Source organism: Carassius gibelio, chromosome A17 (genome assembly GCF_023724105.1).
Source record: "Carassius gibelio isolate Cgi1373 ecotype wild population from Czech Republic chromosome A17, carGib1.2-hapl.c, whole genome shotgun sequence".
In the NCBI taxonomy this organism is placed as follows: domain Eukaryota; kingdom Metazoa; phylum Chordata; class Actinopteri; order Cypriniformes; family Cyprinidae; genus Carassius; species Carassius gibelio.
The window spans coordinates 15,389,620-15,413,963 of NC_068387.1; the positions used below are offsets into that span (position 1 = coordinate 15,389,620).

Below are 24,344 nucleotides of genomic sequence, written 5' to 3' on the forward strand. Positions count from 1 at the left end.
GTATCAAAGCCTCTGTTATGGAGGTGAGGAATGCTGTAGGACTAAAATCAGTCGCTATCATTAGACAATATAGTCTTAACTGCTCCTGCTTTCCTATAGAGAACATAGCAGAAGAATTATGTTTTTATTCCGTTAGAAAACCTAACATTTACAAGGCATGGACCAAAGGTCAATCAGGACTTGGAGGAATATATGGACATTAGTTATGCCAAGGTTTAGGGTGTGTTTGTAGGATGGGAAATATGCCAGACATTTCAGAATAGGATGACATGTACATAGCAAGTGAAAAAAATGTGGAATAAATATTTTATATTTCAAATTTTAGTTATCGGTCTTCTAAATTATACATTATTCATATCCATTATTCTGTTGGAACCAAACACACATGCATAATGTATAAACAGACAAATGCGGCAATCACATAGAATATTGAATAGTGATCCCTATTCTAAAGTGTTACCCTAAAACAGATCTTAACATGAATTTTCCATGTCTTTAAGTTCAAAGAAACAATTTCATTATTCCTAACACTTTTTATACTATAAAATGTAAGCATAATGAACTCATAATGAAAATATTAGTGCACTTTATAAATGTGGACTAATTATGTGTGTGTGGTTTTAGTGGGATTCTATACAAACTCTAAACCTATTAGACTGTGATAGAAGCATATAGCCCCCATCTCCCCTGTTCATTTGTCTAATTGTTTGACAAATGTTGGACATTGTTGTATCTGGTGATCGTTTATGTTCTTAGTTTATGAGATCTCTAAAGGCAGAATAAATATATCAAAGCCACATGTGATTACAAAGCCTTAGACCTATTTCTCTGCTATTATACTGCATATTATATGGGGTTTAGAAAAAACAATTATAGTAAAAGACTGTACATGTCTTATGAATCTAGACTAGAGAACATTCTCCAGCAGTTATGAAATCTTTTGGCTGTGGAAGTGGTTGCATAAAATTCTCACACAACAGAGTTTTCCTCGGGGCTCAAAATATTTGTGTTTCACACACTCAAGAAATCAGCTTTAATCCTGAATGTTCACTGCTTTGAGCGTCACACATATGAGCATTTTGTTCTTTCTAAAATTAACAACAGAATCTTGTGTCACACCAGGGTTTCAAAAGTGCTTTTTGCTGAAGTAAACATAGCAGGTGTGTGTTTTAACAGGACTTTCAACAACAGCTGGCTGCACAACTTCAGTGTGCATGACCCAGATGCCTCCTGGGCACCTTGTTCATGCTAGGCCACTCATTTCCTTCCATTATAATGGAGCTATGGAAATAGTTTTTGTATGTGTGTGTGTGGATTGATCAGTGGGTTGTTTTTGTTTCCTTTTCTTCCTTTTCTACTAAGTACTCATTGATATAATTTTTCTTTCTGTATTTTACTTGGGTCAGATAATTTTTTTTTATCATTAGTTGCAGTTTTAAATGCACTCAAAGTTAAGGGTTGGTTAATTATTATTATTTTTTTTATAGTTTTGAAAGATGTCACTTATGCTTACTAAGGCTGCTTTTATTTGATAAAAATTGTACTAATAATAATGTGAATAATAATTGCAATTTAATAGAACTGTTTTCTTTTTTAATATATTTTAAACTGTAATTTATTCCTGTGATGGCAAAGCTGAATTTGCAGCAGTCATTACTCCAGTTGTCACATAATTCTTCAGAAATCATTCTAATATGCTGATTTGGTTCTTAAGAACTATTTCTTATTATATATATATTATATATATATAAGCAGAACAGCTATTTTGAACATTGATAATAATAAGAAATAGTTCTTAAGTACCAAATCAGCATATTAGAATGATTTCTGAAGAATTATGTGACAACTGGAGTAATGACTGCTGCAAATTCAGCTTTGCCATCACAGGAATAAATTACAGTTTAAAATATATTAAAAAAGAAAACAGTTCTATATATATATATATATATATATATATATATATATATATATATATATATATATATATATATATAAAAAAAAAATTTTTTTTTTTTTTTTTATTATTTTTCTTTGAATATTAAGTTCAAAAGATCAACATTTAAACTTTTTTGTAATTATGTAAAAGTCTTTACTTTTGTTTTTGATAAATTTAAGGCACCCTTGCCATATAAAAAATAAATAAACAAACATGCTGACCTCACACTTTTAATGGTAGTGTGTATATATGATAATATTTATATTTTCAGAATATTTATTGTAATAATATTATTGTAATAATATTTATATTAATAAGATATTTTACATTCTTATCTAGTAACATTTGGTTCTGTGATGAACTTCAAATCTCACTTTAATTTGAATTATTCATGAGCTTAAGTTTCTCTGTGTTGTTTAATTTTATTGAACTTTGTGTCATATCTGTGTGTTTGTCAGGTCTGGATGCTCCTCTACAGCAGTACTCGTTCTCCGATTGGCACCTCTCTGGCTCAGATCTGCTGCATCTTTCATCTACCAGACTGGAGAAACTTGGAGTGCATAAAATAGGACATCAGGAGCTCATACTGGAGGCTGTGGAAAAACTCTGTGCTTTGGTAGGGCCCTTGAGTGTGTGTGCATGCATTAATCTTTGTGAATACAAAATATGTAAAAATGCTTACAGTAGGGAAAAATACTTCCAAATAATACCTAAGGGTATCTATAATACCTATTTGTTAGTGTTTGTGTCATATGCCTGTCTGCCAACAATATAGAGCCTCTGTTATGGAGGTGAGGAATGCTGTAGGACTCAAATCAGTCACTCACTATCATTAGACAATTCAGTTTTAACTGCTCCTGCTTTTCTATATAGAACATAGCAGAAGAATTATTTTTTATTAAGTGAGAAAACATAAAATGTAAAATTTACAGGACTTGGAGGGATATGTGGACATTAGTTATGCCAATGTTGAGGGTGTGTTTGTAGGATAGGAAATATGCCAGACATTCCAGAATAGGATGAAATGTACATAGTAAGTGAAAAAAATTAGGTATAAATATTGCATATTTTATCTTTTAAATACACACATGTACTTACGGTATAAACATACAAATGTGGCAACCACATTGAACATGTTTTGTTTTCTGTTAGATTGCGTTTTAATGGACCCTTTTCCAGTGCTCTCAGAATCAGAAGTGATAAAATAAAGTGGTGAATGGAAACTACAAAACATAATTTATGTTTACATTTTCACCAACAACAATGATAGCATCCATGATAGCATTTCTGTGACTTTACAAAAGAGGAAAACATTTTCAAGAGATTGATTACGTTGGACAAAAGAGAAAACTTCTGAACCCATTGTGAATGGCACATAACACATTCTTTCTCCTCTCTGCGCAGACATACAGTGTTGGGGGTGACAGTGTGCGCAGTTTGACAGAGAAACTGCGTGCAGTGGCTCACACTCTGCAGATGAGCATAGAGGGGCGCTGGCGTGTCAATACCAGTGATGGACAGAGCGCCACCAAGCTGTCACAACAGGTCCTGCAGGCAGTGGTGGACATGATCACAGCATCCAATGGACTTGTCTCTTTGCTCAACAGGTGAGAATCACAGTTTAGACCACAGAGAAATGTTTACCTGCATGTTTTCATGTACAGGCTGTGAATTTGTGCATGGAGTAGCATCGTGGCGTTTTATTCTTTCTCAGTCATAATATGCATGTCTGTTTTTACAGGTATCAGTTTGCACAGCAGACAGGTCAAAAAGCAAATGAGAAAATTGCCACTCTGTGTAAAGATCTGGACATTACAGTACACAAGGTAAGTGTCGTTACAGTGTTTTAAAGGGAGATTTCACCCAAAAAATTGTATTGTTTGCTCATCATGTTGTAACAGAGTACTTAAGTTGCTCTTTTCCATAAAATAAAAGCGAATAGGGTGGTGACCGTCAAGTTTCATAATAACAATAAAGCAAAATCTTTGAGTAACACACTGAAATAAATAAGGGTCTTTTTCACATACACTGAACAAGACTATAAATGCAACACTTTTGTTTTGGCCCCCATTTTTCATAACCTGAACTCAAAGATCTAAGACTTTTTCTATGTACACAAAAGCCCTATTTCTCTAAAAATATTGTTCACAAATCTGTCTAAATCTGTGTTAGTGAGCAAACAGCCTAAGGAACACTTGTGCAATAATTGTGCAGTCTAATCAGCATCTTGATATGCCACACCTGTGAGGTGGATGGATTATCTCGGCAAAGGAGAAGTGCTCACTAACACAGATTTACACAGATTTGTGAACAATATTTGAGAGAAATCGACCTTTTGTGTACATAGACAAAGTCTTAGATCTTTGAGTTCAGCTCATGAAATGAAGGCAAAAACAAAAGCGTTGCGTTTATAATTTTGTTCAGTGTATAAGAGGTCTTTATACTAGAGGTGGGAATCTTAAGGCACTTAACGATTCGATCCGATTCCGATTCTGGGAGGAACGATCCGATTCCCAAAACGATTCTTAATTAATTATCCTGCTGTGCAAAAAATACTCTAAACTTTTTATTTTAACCAAAATTGGAGTTACTATGCTTTTTGTATATAGTTAGAATATCTGTTTGACAGTATTGCCAAATTAAAATGATTATTAATATTTCTTTTTCAATACTTTTAATTTATTAACAAAGTTATTTTCAGGATTAACAAACTCTGAATGAATGGTAAGCCATACAATTGCAATGAACAATCATTAAGAATAAACAGTTCTCAATTTGTATGACAGGGAAAATTAGGGATTCTAAGATGTGATCTTTACACTCACTGTAGAGTGCGGGGACAGCCGTCTCACTAAAATAACGACGTGAGGGCAAAGTGTATCGTGGCTCAAGTACCTGTAACATCGTGCGAAATCCTTGGTTTCCACAACCGAGTACGGGCGCAGATCTTTGGCCATAAAACCCGCCACTGATCGGGTAATTCGTTTTGCCTTTTCAGAATTCGGTGGAAGCTTTGCTACTTGATCCAGGGTCCTTTGAATGTAACCGGGAGTGTTCGTGATTGGAAGAGTGGAAGTGGAACCGCGTAATATGTTTCTTCATGTTAGTCGTGTTGCCAAAATATTTGAATATGGCGCTACAGACTTTGCAAACAGTATGGCTTTTATTAACAACACCTTCGGTGTCTTCAGAAAATCCAAAATGTTGCCACACATCCGATTTTAAATGAGATGGTGCAAGTCGTAGTTTGTCCATTTTATCTTAAATTCACCAGCATATGAACGGTCGTCCATCACCGTCTTTTTTGTTTGGTCACGTGAGTCTTGACAGCGCTCGCATTTGAATTGAACACAGAATCGATTCTGAATTTTTGAGAATCGATTCTGGATCGTTAGATAACGAATCGCGATGCATCGATGCATCGAGCTTTTCTCCCACCACTACTTTATACCATTAAAAATACTTTAAGTTTCATATATTAAAACATCTTCCGTGTTATAAGCAAAGCATTTATTTAACCAATCTCCATAAACAGATATTATCCAATATATCGTTTGGATATTGTGAGATTTGTGATGTCACACAGGCAAAAAAATTATATATGACTGCCTCCAGAGCAAGATATCAACAAATAGACCACCGCCCTGGTGTTCAGTCTTAATAGCTGACACTTGTCTACACTGGATGCCAGTGTTGTTTTGCATAAAAATTAAATAGAATTATAATACTTATATAATACTTTATTATGATACTTTTTGCATTGGATACAGTATACAGATGCCTATTCAAATTTGTGACATAGTCCACAAGCTTGAGTCTGCCGACTGAGTAAAGGAACGTTCGCTGTGACGCATCCTATTTAAACAGCTTGTTTGCTTCTCTGTACAGACTTCAGAAGGATCCCAGCATATGGAGTAAGTGAATTGTTTATTTTAATGGCATCTCAGATTGCGGCAGATTACTATATGTTTGTTCAGAGCACTTGACTACAGATAGTTTTGTAAACCAAGCACAGTGTAATGGAGAGTTGGGAAAGAAACTGTTGTTGAAAGAAGATGCAGCCAATTGTATTGAATCTGACAGCAGCTGCAATGCAAACCGTAAGTTATGATTTTTTTTTTTTTTTTATGTTTTGTCTGTATATAATGTTTTTTTTATGGATAATGTTTGGATCAATGCAGTTGTCGTGATGCTATAGCGAGGGGGCATGGATACTATTTCCTATTCAATGAAGTTAGCCAATCATAACAGTGGCTGTTTACTGACCAGCCTTAAAGTTGCCACCCCCTAAAAATGGGATCATTCTGACAGAAGGTCAGAATGAGGGTCAAAAATATTAATTTTTGTGCATATATAGTGATATGCACAGGCTGTAGTGATTCAAATGATCAAAGTCAGTTCTGGTGATTTTTAAATCTGTCAGTGCTGCCTTTTGTGGTGTTCTTTGTGCAGCTTGCCAACCTACATTTTTTTTTTTTTTTTTTTTAATTACTTTGTTATGTGCCAGACACTCACAAACACACTATAATGCTGACAAACACATGGTTTTGATTACACATATTCAATGGACGCAAGAGGGCTAATGCTGTCAGAGAGAGAGGCGTAGAGAGGGGAAGAGGGTGAGAGAGGGAGAGAGAGAGAGAGAGAGAGAGGGGGGGTGGCCATTAAAAGTCAGACTGTGAAAACTGAAAGAAGTTTCAGTAGTGTGTTATTCACCTGTGGTGAGCGTACAGGAGAGAAAGTCGCATGATATTCACTTCGTCAGAAGAGAATCTTTCGTCTGGACCTGGAACAGTAGGGTTTGTTTTTCCATCTATTGATAATTTTATATTTTAATACGTTTTGATTGCTTATTCTCTCTCTCTAAAATTCATTAAAGTGGCATACTTTTACCCAGAATGCTTCACATGTTTAACAGTCACATTTACTTGGGTGCAAACAAAACACACACACACACACACACATATATTAAATCATAAAACATGTTAAGAGCGTCACAGTGTTGTTGGAAATCAGATAGCATCTATTTAAAGATTTGTGTTTGTTTTATCATTCGAAAGGCATCTGAAACATTTGCTTAATGTTTCTTGCAGATTTCTTGTCTGCTTTAAAGTTTCAATGACTTTTTGGAGCTGTTTGTGTATGCAGGGAAGGAAATAAGAAAAAAAAAGTTTTTTGATTCGTGATGTGACTCAGTCAAACAGCATTGCTAAAGAGGGGAAGGAAAGTGTGGAAATGAGAAAGAACCTACGTGTTTATGTGCTTGTATGGAGAAACAATGTGCAATGTGCACATTAAGAATGTTGACACTTGATACTATCAGCTCCTTTCTGTCAGCTGTCACACACACAAACACTAGTGAGTATATCACTAGAGAGTTGTTCTCTCTTCCTTTCTGCTTTGTCACTGGGTTTGTTTTCCTAAAGCTAATGGCATTTTTTCCCGTTTAAAAGCATTGTTTTTATACTTCCTGTTTATACTACATACAGTATTTTGGATGTATCATAAGTACAAATTCTTTCTTGTGCTACAATCAGGAACTTTTTCATGTAAGAGCAGCAGCAGTAAGAAAGGAGTTAATGTACAAACTGAAAGGTGCTCTGGATCACCGATCCTTACATAATCATTCATAAAGCAGGGTCCAAAAGTCTAAGACCACCAGTAAAAATACTAATGTTACACATTTCCATTCAAAAGTTTAGGATCATTCATTAAAAGAAAAAAATGCAATTGAAACAAGTTTCTTATGCTCACCAAGACTGCATTTACTTGATCAAAAATACAGTGAAAACAGAAATATTTTGATATTACTGAAAGATATTAATGGTTTTTGTTTTTAAATGTTATTTATTCCTGTGATGGTAAAGCTGAATTTTCAGCAGTCATTCTCCAGTCTTGTCAGCATCACATGATCCTTCAGAAATCATTCTAATATGTTGATTTGCTGCTCAAGAAATATATATTTTTTATTATTATCACTGTGGAAAACAGTCACTTTTTTTGTAGAAGATGTGATTTTTTTTTTCTTCACATTAGCAGCATTTACCGTATTTGAAATAGAAATATTTTGTGACATTAAATCATTTCTTTAGTCACTTTTAAACATTTTAATGCATCCTTGCTGTATAAAAAAATGATTTCTTTAAAAATAAAGTCTTATTGACCCCAAACCTTTGAATGATTATATGTGTATACATACATTTTTAGAAATATAGAAAAATGTATGTTAATTTACAGCCAATAAATTCTAAATCAAAACGGTTCACACCTGATTGAGGTCAGAACACTTCACTTCACAGTTCAGTCTAAAGGTTTTCTGAAAAAGAGAGTTCATTCTGCTTACGTTTAACACGTTTCTGACATTTAAAGCCATGAAGACCAGGACAGGTGTTAGGGGACAGGTGGGCCTCTGTTCCTTATAGAAACCACGTCCACTGAAGTCAAAGGTCATCATGTAAAGCAAACTTTTCTGGTGATACTAGTGTGCGTCATACGTGGATGACTGTGTCTTGCTCACTGGTGGTGCTGAGGTTTTAATGAACAGATGAACCAATATTCAGTGTCTCCAGGGTTAACCCAGATATGAAGGGAAACTCTTTGTTTCAGAGATATAATTGCACCTGTGCGTGTTTTGGTGTGTTTGTATGTATTGGCAGCAATGTCCGGGGAGTGTGGAATAATTAGCAGACTTTATCAAGAAAGAGAGAGAGGAGTAATGAACTTGAAGGAGGAGCGGTGAGGGAGTGAAAGATTAATTAAAAGAGAGATAAGAGGTGGAGAGTGAGAGAGGGTGCAAAAGGAAATTCACACACACACACACACACACACACACACACACACTATACTGAAATACATCAGTGGATTAAGCAGAAAAGGTCACGTCGATCAGACAGAGGTACTGTGTGTGCTTGTTTTATCTTTTTTGTCTTGAATATATTTTTGCCTTGATGTTTACACTTCAGAATTTTTTTTTTTAATAATATTTGCTGGTTTTTATTAAGAGGAAATTGTATTTAAGAAACCGTCTGTGTCATGGAATTTTGGAAGTCGTCTCTTCTGTAGAGTGACTAAATTCAGTTCAGATTTAATTTTACTCAATATGTGGTCAATGTTAGATGATATCAAACAGTAATGCTACAGCTCAGTTTACTCACAACTAGACTTGATGTGTATATTTTTTGCTAGGAAATTCAGTCTAGAAGGTAGTACAGAATGGGATGCAAGTTTAATAGACATAGTAAAAATGCCTTACTGACCATGTAAACATGTAGAAAGGTTTCTATGAGGGCTAGGGGATATAAAATATCCTCAGCTGAGTATAAAAACCAATGGAAGTCAATGGAAAGTTCCAACCATGTTGTTCCCACATGTTGTTTATGTGTTTGAGGAGTGTAAATGGATCCATGTGAGATGTAAGTCAGATCTTTTTTTAGTATCTTCAGGTCTGCTGGTCTGTGACCCCCTAATAGAGAATTTGGTTGCTGTTTGTCTCTGCCTAGAGACAGAACATTTACCGTATATACTTTGGTTTGCTCCATATCTGTCATTGTATGCAGCTGCAAATGCAGTTATTTGTCATGCCAGTGAACTACAGAAAGAAGGAGAAGAAGGTGTAGAATGGGGAGAGAACAGCTGACTTGTGTTTTGTCACTGAGGGAAGCTCTCTCTTTCTGCAGTTTTGAAAACAGGGTTAATGATCTTTATCAGTGTGAAATGAAGAGCTTTGTTGGGAACTAGAAGATAACAAGGTAAAAGCTTTTGAGCTGAATGATGCTCCTTTGTTTGAGGATGTCAGCCTCAATAGAACGAAAGGATGAGGAAAATAACAGGACTGGACAGAAAATGAATAGCAGGTGTCCTTCTCCTTTTCAGTTTTTAAACTGAGGTTTTAGTTTTCATTTATATCTGCTCAGCTGCATGCATAAAAAAGAAAATAGGGCTTAAAAAAACATTGCAAAAAATATGCACAGCAAAATATCAAGACTAAATATTCTCCTCTTCTTACCTCATTTAAATTAGCAATGAAACAAGTAGCAACCGAGGTTTTCTTCCATATTATGGTGTACATCAGAGTTTAAAAGATTTTTTAAATAGGAAAAAATTATGACAAGGACTTTATGTACACAGATTTATTGCACTGAAAAATGGAGGCAGATCTGAATGTAGAATTTCACATGATTGTAAGAAAGGGGTTAGGTTTAAGCAGACTGAATGATTGGAGAAGCCCATTATATTTCAACAGGTAGAAGCCTGAAGTTAGTTGTTATGACATTTTTATAACAAATAATGAGGTTAAAAAAAAGAAAAGAAATTTGCATCTGGATAATCAAAGTCACAAAATTATTAAAAAAGTAGAGAGGTTGCAGACATGTTTAATGAAAATAACAGCTGATTCTGTGAACTACTTTGTAGTTTCTGATTCGGATTAGACTTGGTTGTAACTTATCCTGCAGTGATTAAGATGATATTTATTGTGGTAAATCAGCAAGATGACTCTCAGATCAGCAGTAAGGGCTGACCTGTCCTTGAACTGTACTATAATGACCTATAAAGAGATACTCTGGCAGTTTTCTTTGACAGGGTTTGAATACACAGTAGAAGATATTGAACTAAATTACATTAAAGACATGACAAGTGTCTCATCTTCTGGGAAATCATTCCATTCTGTCATTCCCTTCAGTTTTACGTTTACATCTGTTTCCCTGGCAGTGGCATCTTAGTTCCAAGCACTTGTGCATAAAAAAAAAAACTGCTCGGAAGCACAACTGTATGCTTATCCAATCATCTCAAACAAAGCAGATAATTGCTCTCATTTAAAATTGAATCCCAGCAGTCACTCATGTGTTAAATCGCCAACTCTCTGTCAGATCTCATTGTTTTTACTCCAAACCGTGGGTGCTTTTATAGGGGAATTGAGGGGTTTATTTCTAAACAATACATTTGACATATTTTATATATAAAACACACACATTTATAAAATATACTGTATGCTAAATATAATTGAATATAGAGCTTAAGCTAACAAGCAGTAGAATGAAAAGTAATAATAATGATTCTTGCCTTAACTAACTCCACTGATGGTTTACCTCTGAACCTGTAATGTTTTGATGAACCACTGGAATGAACGCATTCAAATGAAACTCAATGTGAGCCTGAATGTGATTGCGTGTGTCGATCTCTTATGAGGGGAAGTGACACACCTGTTCAAATTAAGGAGAAGTGTGCCATCAGTGTCACACATACCTCCCACAAAATTCTTCAGCTGAGTGTCATGTCATATCCTCTCTGTCACACACCTGATTGCATGAAGTACATACTTTCAGATGGACTAACTCTGAATCTGTTTAACTAATACAAACAGATCTGAGGCTAGATATGAGCCCTTATTTGTTTTGGTTTTTAATTGTACTGTGCTTCATGGCTGAGTGAGTTGTGTATTGGCTGAAGCAAATCTGTTGGTGGTCTGGGATTCAGTGTTTGTCTTCGGGAATGTTGTATAAGATCTGTCTCATCAGTAAATCAGGAGATGTGAGGGTGCACTTTTTCTCTTGCCACTGATCCTCAGCAGCCAACCTAATCCTTTAATTAGACTATGATCTACATGTTCCAGTCATTACGTATGAGTATGTGTGTGTGTGTTGGTGTGTATGCAATCTGGTTCTTAGGTCTTGTACGGCTCCTGTAATGGATTAAATGGTTTGAGGGTTGTTTGCTGTGTGTTAGCGGTGTGCAGTGTCTCTCTGTTTAAGGAAGTGTTTCATTGGGAAGTGTGAAGGAGCTGAATCAGCCCTGGCGTGAGTGGGTTAGGTAAACTCCCTTCATGTGTGTTTGAAGACCTCTGAATTCTGGATCAGAGTCCTCAGTGGGTGGAAGTACTTGCATTTTTAGTAAATGTTCTCATTTCTCGCTCTCTCTTCCCCGTAGGAAACCGCGGTGTTTGAAAAGGAGAAGGACATCATCTCCATAGTAAGAGATCATGGGTCTTCTGTCTTCACTCTTACTTTCTACATCTTTTGATTATATTATATTATATTATATTATATTATATTATATTATATTATATTATATTATATTATATTATTACCATTTCATATGTCTTTTTTACCATTGCTTCCAAAAAACATTTAACTGACCACAACCAGTTAAATGGTACTATATATAACCCTTTATATTCCAATAATATATGTGATAATAGTCGTTAATTCAGATGAGATGATCCATCTTTCATTAACTAGACATTTGTTTTTCTTTTTCTGCCTCGCCGTCTCTCTCTTTAGTGTCGTCAATTGGTAGCAGTGTGTGATGAGATTTTGTCTGACACCCCATTGCCTCTTCTTACCCATACTGCCCAGCTGGAGAGTGTCGACCTGGTCCCAGCTTCACCAGGAGATCAAGTGGTAATGACTTCTTTACAGTAATTCATTCTTTCTCTATTTCAGCCTCTCTCCTTGTCCAATTTCATAATTAATTACAAAGTTAACGGCAAGTACCACATTGAAGTAGAAAGACTGAAATATAATTTTCTTGTAAGACATACTCCAGTGATCTTGTTTGAATTTTAACTTTGAAAAAAGAATGTATAAAGTTCAAGTAATTTTCTATATTAAATGTTTATTTGGATACTTTGCATTAATTTGCGAATGTTAAAGATCAGATGCTTAGTATAGAGTTACAGATGGGAGTTTAAACTAAATATTCATTTGAATATCATCTTTATCCATCTCTGTCTCTCTTATCTCTTTCTCTAAACACAGTTCAAATCATTTCTACTAGTCCATTTACTTTGAATTGTATTCCGCTGATATGTTGCTAAAGGTGAAGCTATTTAAAGAGAGTTTAATTATGTAAAGCTCTTCCTTCCTGTACTTTAGACACAAACACTTGGCAGTTCCAAGTTCTTCTGTAAGGTGTCTGTGGACTAATAAATTATTCAATTAAAAATTGTATAATTGGTTTAAATTTGCCCTGTTTGAGAACAGTTATACTCTTTATCATTTTTGACGTTTGAGGTGAATTTGGCTCCTTTATGTTTTGTGTGTTTTCAAATCAGACACAAACACACAATGCAACATGTATGATTACATTGGCAGTCATCCACAAACCATTCAAGGAAATCCAATAAGAGGGTTTCAGGAATGTCTCTCAAAATGTAAAAAATACTGGTGATTCTTGCCAAGTGAGACCTGCCTCTACTGTTTCCTGGAGAGAAGTTGTGGGAAATTTAATTAGGTGTATATTTTGACATAATGAACTGGCATGAGATTATAATAATTTGACATGATCTGTTATTATTGATGTGATATATACTAATGGATTCAGTTAGCCTGAGGTTGGACCAAACTGGTTCATTGTCTCTTAAGCAGGTGTTCTCTGTACTTACAGCTTATTTTCAATACTATTTTGATCCAACTTTGGCTGACATCTGATACTGTATTGATTCATTGACCAGTACCAGTTTGAACATGCTCCCTCAGTTCTCCTTTTGAATTTCTTGCCATAATTCTGGCAGGATAGCTGAATAGTAAAACAAGCCAGCAGGGTTGATTTATTTCAATTACCAGCCCACATTCTCATCTTGCTTATAGGAGCCAATATCAAATCCACTTAATTGTAGTTTAGCTAAGGTCTACATATTCTTGCCATGATATGCACATTATTTTTTCACATAGGGAATTGAGATCACCACCACAGGATCCAGAAATCATTTTGTCACTGGGAAAGCAGCAGAGGTAGGACGGGTTGATGGTACCCCACTGCTTCATTTATTTAACCAATATTGAAAAGTATCATTGTATCATGTATTTATTTAGGGAGAAGATGTCTTTTTTTTTTTTTTTTTGCATAAACAAATGTAAAACATCCCTTAAATTGTCTGCTGGGAGATATTGTTTGCAGTGAATGCATGCATGAATTAATTGGCTCAGAACAGATTGAGTAAACTTCCTCCTAGGGAAAAAGTGTGCTAGTTAAAGGTGTCTGGACTCACTTAAAACAAGAATCATGGGTTTGAATTGTTGGCTCATTTTTCTTTCTTCTAATTACCTGAGAGAATGAGATAAAATGATGCTTCAAAGTGAACTGGCTTCATTAGGGTCAGAAATAGGAGAAGAGGGAGTTGTGATGCCATACTCTTTAGTTTCATATAAAAAGAAGAGCGATATTATTCAAGACACACACACACATTCAAGTTACATTTATGCATTTAGCAGATGCTTTTATCCAAAACGACTTATACAGTGCATTTAGTCTAAACTTTTTTTATCTAACGTGTTCCCTGGGAATTGAACCCACTACCTGCTTTACCATTTGAGCCACAGGAACACTATGGGATACACAATAGGGCTGCATGATATTGGGAAAAAATGACATTGCGATATTTTATTTTTCAGCTATATATATTGCTATATGAAATCTAATCTAATTTTTTCTTAAACAAAAATGGGGTGAGCACACTTACATTATCATTGTAAATGATTTAAACATCAGAGTATTCTTTAAATTAGAGTAAATTATTTGTTTGTAATTTTAGGATATGCTTTGAATTGTTAACATATTAACTAACATGAACTTACCACGAGCAATACTTTTGTTGCTATATTTATTAATATTTGTTTATCTTAGTTTATAAAAACAGCTGTTCATTGTTTGGTAATGTTACTTCACAGTGCCTTAACTATGTTAACAAATACTGTACAACTTTTGATTTCAACAATGAAGGCCTAAATGTTGAAATTAACAATGTTGTAGAAGAGCAGTTTAGTAGTAGTAAATGTTAAATAATGTAGTTATATAGTTTAATAAATAGAACATCATTGTTCTTAAAAACACATGCAAATGATAAACTTTCACCCTATGATGGTTAAGCTGTGCAATTTATCCGTGAATCACATTCGTCAAGAGCCGGGGAGCAGCTGGCCCGTACAGTTAATGAATAACGGATCAACTACACAGCCTACATCGCACATTATGCGATGTGACTATCGTGGATTCGTAATCGCGATATCGATGCTTAAACGACACATCGTGCAGCCCTAATACACAAATACACTAATGCACACACAAATTACATATTTTCAAAATTTAGGGTTGTTTTTTTATAGTTTTGAAAGATATGTCTTATGCTTACCAAGACAGCATTTATTTGATAAAAAATACAGTAAAAGTAATATTGTGAAATGACATAATGGTTAAAAATAACGGTTTTAAATTTAAATATATTGAAAAATCTTTTTTTTATGTGATATAAAAAATGAATTTGAAGTTTAATTTTTGAACAGTAGTGTAAAATAATCATCCAATCTTAAAGATGCTGATGCTGCGTTCAATTCCTTTGGTATTATTGGTAGTAGTAATAATTTTTGTGCTGATATACTTATTAGTTTGTCTCAGAACACTGTGTTGTACGTAACCATAAATCCTGTCTTACAGTCTCCTACAGAGATCTGTGAGAAGATTTTAGCGGGAGATGAAGTCCTTCAGGTCAACGGACAGATAGTTGTAAGTGGTAACAGTTCAGCGCTAATAACATTTAACTGTATTGATAGTGATATACTAGTGTTATTTACATAAAGACTGCTGTAAGGAAGGAAATTATTTAGGATGAGAGGGGCTGAACCCTGGTTTAGCAAAGTAAGTCTATTTGATGACCAGCTGGATTTGAGCAGATGTCTTTTGTCCACTAATTTGGATTATCAATAGTTTTGTGGCCTAGTATCCTATAATAACTGATAAGCAGATAAGAAAAACTCTATAGAAAGAGATTTTTAAATTCAAAAAGCAATTTTAACTTTAGTAAATAAAAAAAAAACTATCACAGTTTTCTGAAAATGATCTATAGATAGGTGCAGCAACAAGCATTAGTTCTAAAAGAATCACCAATTTCATGCAGTGTAACCGATACATCCTATTTCAGGTTGGCTGGAGCCGGGCAAACCTTGTTAAAAAACTGGAGGAAAATCCGAATGGAGTCTCTCTGGTTTTGAGGAGGCTTCCAGGGTTCCTGAAACGCAAGGAGAGCCAAAACAAGTCTGAGGTACTAGAGGTTCTACTCATGCTTTTATTAAACATATGCCACATTAAGCATTTTCAAAATACATATTTACATTATGTATATACATTATATTAAAATATGAACAAACACTGAATTAAATTATTAAAATATTAGTTTTATACAGTTTCATTTCCTAGGGGTATGTCTACTTTGTTAATGCTAGACAGATCTTTGTTGACTGCGCTGGTCTGAACGTTTGTACGTTATTTTGTATATGAACTTATTGTATTCAATACAGAAACTGAGATTAGCTGTCACTGGAAAGAAAGGATGAAAAGTTTCACTATCATGACTTATCTATGGAATCTCATCTCAGCCACATAAGCCACAATCCTGCTTTAGGAAGTCATAATTTACATAGAAATGTGAAATTGTGACATAAAAAGCCACATAGTTACAAAGTCAAAAGTTGTGACAATTTTGACTTGTCATAATTGTATTATTATTATAGTAGTAGTAGTAGTAGTAGTAGTTATGATTTACCAAAGCATGATTTGCTGGCATGGGGTTTCATACATGTCATATATCAACAATATACTGTGTATTTTCACACATTTTGGTGACGTTCATTCATTTACTATTAACTACATATAATATATGTCATTTCATTTCTTATATGATGAAAGAGTGAGCTTAAATTAATGTACATTCAGGTAGTGATAATATAAATAAAAATCAGTGTCTCCTAACCAAATGCAGATGAGCTTTGAATCTGGTCTGTAAAAAGTTTCTCGTGGCTTTTTCTTGTGCATGTGTTGCAGCCAGATACAGTAAAAAAATATGATTTTTGCTGTGCGCCTGACAAAACCAAACTGTTTTGATGGTGTTCAATAACCAGCTAGAAATGAACACATGAGTCTCATATGAGGTGCTGCAAGCATTTTACACTGTTGGTTCTTTTAGCGGTTGCTTTGCAACAGATTTATTGACGTCACATGTTCACATCATGTCACATGTGGTTATGCTTGTTCAATAAGCGATGCGCACATTTCCTCTTTGTGATTCTCTCTCTCACACATACAGACTCAGACATGCACACTGAAATAAACATTTTCAGATGGAAAAGAGACAATCTCATTTTCATTTGAACATGTTATGAATTAAGAGCATCGTCATGACAACAGTGACTTCCTAGCCTCCAGTCTCCTGTGTCTGCAAACACTCAGGACAGTGTGTGATGTAGCAGTCAAGTGGATTTTAAAATGATTGGGTCTGTTGGTGACCCTGAGGGACCGATCCATGAGGATGTGCAAGGAGCTCAGACAAACACACAGACCCACTACATACTGATGAGTCCAGACACAAGACTTTTTCACATCAATTTCTGAGCTATCAGGCACATTCCAGTGGTGTTTTAGTCTCACTGATATACTGTTATAGTTTTTCTTAATATTTTAAATGAGATTTCATTTTTATTTCTGTTTTCATTTTCATAAAATAATATTTTTAACAGTTTTAATTAATGAAAATTCATGTTTAAATGAGGACATGCTATAGACGCAAATTGTTTTCATATAGCCTAAAGTAATCCTAAAATTAAACATATATATATTCGCTCAAAAAGTATTGCTTAATAAACCCAAACACAGGCAGTAGCACACAGTCTTATTGGAAACCGAAACGTAAAATGTCATACATGCCACAAACTTACCACGATCATTCACAAGACATGAAAATGCACTCATGAACTCACACACCTAAAATGTCTCGCCAACACACTTCGCCTCATGAGTCACTCTCTGCAGCGACATTGGGTTTTTCCAAACATCTCATCAATCTGATCAATTCCTTGCTTTCAGAGAGAGGGGGAAGAGGAAGAAGAGGGAGAGAAAAACAGTCATTCTCTCTTGGTCAGGGTGGCAGCTTCAGTCCACTCTCTGTCCTTTAGGTGAGTATCCTCAGATGCTTTTTCCCATGCTAAATCTGCATGATTTCAGGCACTGTAGAGGCATTTCAAGTCGCTTATTTTGTGTTTACTGAAATTAAAAAGGAAATTAAAGTAGTTGGAGCCTTTAAAATATGATAATTTAGTCTGCTTCTCTCATGTAACCTACAGTATAATACTTAGCCTTGATTCTGTGCTTTTCGTCATTTTACTCTTTTACAGTAAACTGTGTATAAGAAGTGAAAGTCTCCATTTCTCTGCCTGTGTGTTTCATAATCTAAATTCTTCTTTCATAACTGTTTTCTGTGAGCTACAGTGATGACATGCGAGTGATCCACTGTCTCAGGTCTATGTGTGTGTGTGTGTGTGTGTGTAGGGCATGGCTGAACTGAATTTGAATGTGAACTATACTATGTGTGTGTTTGGGTCAGTTTATATGGCATTGAAGCTGCTGCTGTGTATGTAGCACTGAAAAGGGCCAATTAGCCGACCGTGTTTTTCGATAATTTTTTTAATGTTACATGCTTTCATATAGGGTTTGTGTGTGTGTGTGTGTTTGTTTATGTATGAGGCGCCGTGTAGGATTTAAATCAAACTTCGCTTATCAATACATACATAAAACACGTGCATATACACCTATAAATTACTCGCATATACATGCATACTACTGAATGTTCAAAAATACATATATAAAATACACGTGAACACTAATATGAAATCGATACCAATACATATAATGTTAGCAATGTATGCATACACACTTGTGAATAACTTGCGTATACATATAAACTTGACACGTGCATACACCTACAGACACTCACATATACATATTAACTTGATCCATGCATATACACATATTAAACACTCGCACATACATATAAACTCGCTGCATACAAACACAACTGCACATACTCGCACATACATATAAACTTGATCAGTGCATATACACCTATTAAACACTCGCACATACATATAAACTCGCTGCATACAAACACAACTGCACATACTCGCACATACATATAAACTTGATCAGTGCACATACACCTATTAAACACTCGCACATACATATAAACTCAATGAGCGCATACACATCCATAAAACACTCGTGCATACATAAACAATAACATTTACTAACGTATACAGTTCAGATGAGAAAAACATGTGTACATGTATATATGCGAGTGATTTCATATGTGGATGTGCGTGAATTTTCAGTATAAACGGAAGGCATTACAGTGTGAACGGAAGTAACCAAATTTGCAATTATGGACATGGATCTGTGTCATTCCTAATCGTTTGCTCAGTCATTCAAAAAAAAAAAGTTTTTAATAAAACGAAATCGGAATGTTATATGTATATATACACACACATGAACTGGAAGATTCTTGATCAAAATTTTTTTTTTTCCCAAAACTGATACATTTAGTAGATAAAATGTACTCTATAGTTAAAAAAAGGTTGTAAAATGTCTTTATACACTTTGTTTTTGTCTTTAATCATATACTGAATTGTGGTGCACTTTGAGATGAATTGTCCACAGACCATGCTCTTTTTTTTTTTTTTTTTTTTTTTTACAATACCCTTTATTCACGAAACATGTTTTATTAGGACGTGCTTGATTTGATTACCTTTGATTATCTTGATTTCAAAATTGTGGATTTCAGGAACAGAATGTAGTAAAACTTTAAAACTGGTTAATAATAAAAAATTTGTATCAAACAAGTTTTTTTTTTTTTTTTTGCATATGATGTTTAACTATTACACTGATAAAGTACACATCCACCATCCCCTGCATCAGATAATAAAAAAACTTAATTCTGAGAAGGTTGGGTTTACCCATGTCTTCATGTATGTGTGCAGTAGTGGCTCATATATAACTTGAGAATGAGTCTCCCCCATTAGAAGAGCTTCTGCAAACTAGGAACAAAATAACAGGCAGAAGTGCAAGTTTCAAACTCTGCTGATTTGTAACATATACATTAATTACAAACAAACATTCTCCACATGAACTGTAGGCTCTCATGCACTTCCATGTGAAACCTTTTTTAAGGAGAAAAAAAAAGTTAAATAGTTGTTACTGCATATGAGTCTTTATATATAGTCCTTTATTCTCAATGACACCAAATATCTCAGACACTGAACATTTCATAACACCGGCGAGTTCAAGGACCATAATATCACACTCGTCAGCAGTAAGTTAATTGGCAGTTTCGATCTAGAAAAAGGTGAGAATTTCACAATTTCACTTCTATGCAATCTTCACGAAATAGTCCCAGTCCCACTTGAGCTTAGCCATTTTCAGAAATAAAACCCTTTCGCACATGAGTTTAAAATATTCTAGCTGAGCCCCAGCGTGAGTTTCTTTAGGCGACCGTTATTTTAGAATGTACCGCCTTAATGTTTCCATGGCGACGCGTCATGCTTGTCATGTGACAACACAGCCACGATAGATCTGTATGACACATGGATCGCTTTTATTTTGTTTTGTTCAAAATATTTGCAAACATACTCACTATATTATGAAGTTATGATATTCCGATTCTGTGCAAATAGCTTAAACACTTAATTCTGAAAATGGCTAAGTTCACTAGTGGGACTTAGTTGGGAACACATTTTATATTTTTTAACTAGAGGCAAAACTGTCTCTCTCTCTCTCCCTCTGTGTATGTGTGTGTGTAACGTTAACTTGCATAGCGTTTGGAAGTTATTTCGTGAAGATTGCATAGAAGTGAAATTCTCACCTTTTTCTAGATCGAAACTGCCAGTTACTTCACCACTGACAAGTGTGATATCACGGTCCGTGAACTTCGCCGGCGGATGATCGCATCGTTTGCGTGTTATTGATGCTTTGTATGCCACCAGGGCTCGAAGGCCGAAACAAAGTGCGCGATTCAGATTGTGTTTCTGACTGCAGACAGAGACTGCAGGTGAGCAGGCAACACAAACTGATGGTAATTGATCTTATAATAGTGGGCGAAAAAAGAACATTCCGCAAAATGCTTCAGGTGTAGCACAATCCCGGTCCATGATTGCAAATGCGGTATTTAGACAGGTTACTTCCGTACACGCTTAAACGACTTCCTTTTAAACTGAAACGCCTTCCGTTTACACTGAAATGCCTTCCGTTTATACTGAAAATTCACGCACATCCACATATGAAATCACTCGCATATATACATGTACACATGTTTTTCTCATCTGAACTGTATACGTTAGTAAATGTTATTGTTTATGTATGCACGAGTGTTTTATGGATGTGTATGCGCTCATTGAGTTTACATGTATGTGCGAGTGTTTAATAGGTGTATGTGCACTGATCAAGTTTATATGTATGTGCGAGTATGTGCAGTTGTGTTTGTATGCAGCGAGTTTATATGTATGTGCGAGTGTTTAATAGGTGTATATGCACTGATCAAGTTTATATGTATGTGCGAGTATGTGCAGTTGTGTTTGTATGCAGCGAGTTTATATGTATGTGCGAGTGTTTAATAGGTGTATATGCACTGATCAAGTTTATATGTATGTGCGAGTATGTGCAGTTGTGTTTGTATGCAGCGAGTTTATATGTATGTGCGAGTGTTTAATAGGTGTATATGCATGGATCAAGTTAATATGTATATGTGAGTGTCTGTAGGTGTATGCACGTGTCAAGTTTATATGTATACGCAAGTTATTCACAAGTGTGTATGCATACTTTGCCAACATTATATGTATTGGTATCGATTTCATATTAGTTTTCATGTGTTTTTTATATATGTATTTTTGAACATTCAGTAGTATGCATGTATATGCGAGTAATTTATAGGTGTATATGCACGTGTTTTATGTATGTATTGATAAGCTAAGTTTGATTTAAATCCTACACGGCGCCTCATATTTATGTACCACAGATCACCAGACGCATCAGACAGCACACATCATTTCAGAAGGGAGAAATCAGCGCTCTCTAGTGAACAAAGCTCTAATGAGCATCAGCCAAACACCTTGAAGCCAAGGGCAGGTAAGAGTCGCCGCAGACTTCACAGAAAATACAAAAGACATCAGCTGGGAAAAAAAGAAATAATTCTACAGACTTTTTATAAATCCTGTCCATTCAGAAGTAATAAGTAAAATGTTTACACACATCATAAAATAATGGTGTATATGTAGTTTTTCTCACTGCTTTCTTTTCAAAAGTTCAGTAAGATTTTTTTTTTTAAGAAATTAATATTTTAACGAGCTTACACGATGAAATTAGACCTGTAAATGTCTGACATATTGTTTCATCTTGTAAGCTCGTTAAAATATTTTTGTATGTCTTCACTTTTATAGATTCTCAGTGTGCAAGTCGAACCAGTTTGGAAATAGGTTCACCTGCAGAAAGGAGTCCATCCCCAAAAAGCCCAGAGCTCAACCGAGCCAGCACAAGCTCCTGTCCCGACATGGCAGGACTAAGAGTAAGAACAAAAACCTTTAATGCATTTATAAACATACATTAGGTATGACATAGAACTTAATACACTTTTGTAGTCATAAAGCATTTTGGAGAGATATTGTAATGATTTGTCACACTTCTGCTTTTGAGGAACTTGAGTGTGCATCCGTTTGGGGCATCTCACAGTAAAGTGTTTCTAATGTGGCAATCTGATAAAATCAGCAGAAAGACTCCTTTAAACCTTGTGATCTCAGTGTAATTATACACTCCTTTTTACCGTAGGAGGAAAAGGAGAACAAAAAGAGTTCTAATAAAGGTCAGGCATGGATTTGTTCATTCATTATTTTCACAGTATTTTTTTAGGACACCTTATTTCATCCATTGCAAAATAATGACACCTCTCTGATATCTATGTACACTTAAGGAACACGGACAGCGTTGAGCCGCAGAAAGGTGTCCTGTCGTGAACTTGGCCGCCCAGACTGTGACGGGTGGCTTTGGAAGAAGAGAAAAGAAACGAATGTCTTCCTGACTCAGAAATGGCAGCGATTTTGGTTCGTCCTGAAAGGTCCTACAATGTATTGGTATAACAGCCAACAGGTTAGTACGAGTTTACTTGTAAAGCGGTCGTGTTCATTAAGTGCCAATCTGTGTAACCAATTAGAAGTATCATAATTATTACATTAAGTACTTTTTGTAAAACTGAAAGAAACACTCCTTAAAAGCATTTTAATCTGTACTAGAGATGCACAATGTATTTGTAACGTATTGGATGGACGATATTAAGTATTTACAATTTTTTGGCCGATACTGTATAGTTAATTGCGCTTTATTTTCTATTTTTACAATTAGATGACCTTTATCGTCATCTAATGCTCATTTATAGTTAATCTTTAAACAATTTTTATTTTCTTTCTCTAAGAAATATATTAAAAACCTTTAATAACTAAAATTTAATTTCTAATTTCCAATCTTAAAATGTATATCCGTTATTCATACTGTACATTATATTATTGTGATGTAAATTTACTTTTTGCATCTAACAAGATTATCACATTTTCTTTTTAAAGGGATTGTCCACCCAAAAATTAAAATGCTATTTTCTGTTGTTGTTAAAAAAAAAAAACGTTTTATTGTATGTCAAAGGGGAAACTGTACAGTATATTTACCAGCATTCTTTAAAATATTACATTTCATGTTCCCCAGAAAAAAGACAATCATACAGATTTGGAACAATATGATGGAGAGAAAGTTATTTTGGGGTGGGCTATTCCTATAAATTACTGAGACAAAATTGTGTCACATTTTAATAACTGCGTTTTATACATAACATGAGACTAATTATCAGTTTATCGGCTTATCAGACAGAATTATAATGTCTGTGTATTTCTATCTCTTAAAATCTGGTAATGTAGATTTACTGAAATTAATTATTGAACCCATATATTTGTGCAGGAGGAGAAGGCGGAGGGCTTAATCAAAATCGGCAGCTACAATATAGAGAGCGCAGGAGAACACAAGAGGAAGTAGTGAGTATTTCTGCACAAGACAGAAGATGCTGGTTCTGGTTACCCAATCATTATTTGCAATTGAGTCAAATTTGAAGGGAAGTGTATCTGTTGACTGAACGTTAAACCCCATTCGGCTTGATTGTTTGTGTTCACACGGTCATAAAGAAACAGAAGTCGTCGGTCTCCTTGGACTCTATGTTTGTGGTTGGCCGCGAGAGTATCAGATGCAGGAGGCCAGTTAGCCAGAGATGTGTGAATAACACAGAATTACACTTTACATTCCTTAGAGCTTCCCCCGCAGTCCACACACACTGAACAGCACAACCTGCCACCATGATGACAAATTAGTTTTGATTTTTTCATTAAGCTGCTAAGGCTTCTGCCCAAAGATTAATGAGTATTATCATCTGATCTCTTTGTCTCTTTCTCTTTATCTCCTAGTGTATTTCAAATGTGCCACCAGCGCTTCCAGAATTTTATCTTCGCTGCTGATAATGTGAAAGACATGAGCAAGTGAGTGTGGCTGCATACAAACAAGCATGTTCTTT

General features: G+C 35.0%; 1 protein-coding gene across 3 annotated transcripts in view; it reads left to right on the forward strand.

Moving 5' to 3' along the window:
• LOC128031537 (CNK3/IPCEF1 fusion protein) overlaps nucleotides 1-24,344 on the forward strand; it is a 29,930-nt gene that overhangs the window by 1,133 nt on the left and 4,453 nt on the right. The window contains exons 2-16 of one of the 3 annotated variants that reach the window (XM_052619841.1): nucleotides 2,395-2,552; nucleotides 3,341-3,543; nucleotides 3,678-3,762; nucleotides 11,861-11,902; nucleotides 12,214-12,333; nucleotides 13,606-13,665; nucleotides 15,365-15,433; nucleotides 15,849-15,977; nucleotides 17,786-17,874; nucleotides 21,762-21,871; nucleotides 22,183-22,307; nucleotides 22,568-22,601; nucleotides 22,710-22,885; nucleotides 23,741-23,814; nucleotides 24,238-24,309. In XM_052619841.1, the coding sequence (XP_052475801.1) occupies nucleotides 2,395-2,552; nucleotides 3,341-3,543; nucleotides 3,678-3,762; nucleotides 11,861-11,902; nucleotides 12,214-12,333; nucleotides 13,606-13,665; nucleotides 15,365-15,433; nucleotides 15,849-15,977; nucleotides 17,786-17,874; nucleotides 21,762-21,871; nucleotides 22,183-22,307; nucleotides 22,568-22,601; nucleotides 22,710-22,885; nucleotides 23,741-23,814; nucleotides 24,238-24,309 (1,546 nt within the window). Of the gene's footprint in view, nucleotides 1-2,394; nucleotides 2,553-3,340; nucleotides 3,544-3,677; nucleotides 3,763-6,607; nucleotides 6,731-11,860; nucleotides 11,903-12,213; nucleotides 12,334-13,605; nucleotides 13,666-15,364; nucleotides 15,434-15,848; nucleotides 15,978-17,785; nucleotides 17,875-21,761; nucleotides 21,872-22,182; nucleotides 22,308-22,567; nucleotides 22,602-22,709; nucleotides 22,886-23,740; nucleotides 23,815-24,237; nucleotides 24,310-24,344 lie in introns of those variants that run through there. The other 2 variants (XM_052619843.1, XM_052619844.1) reach the window with 2 other exon arrangements.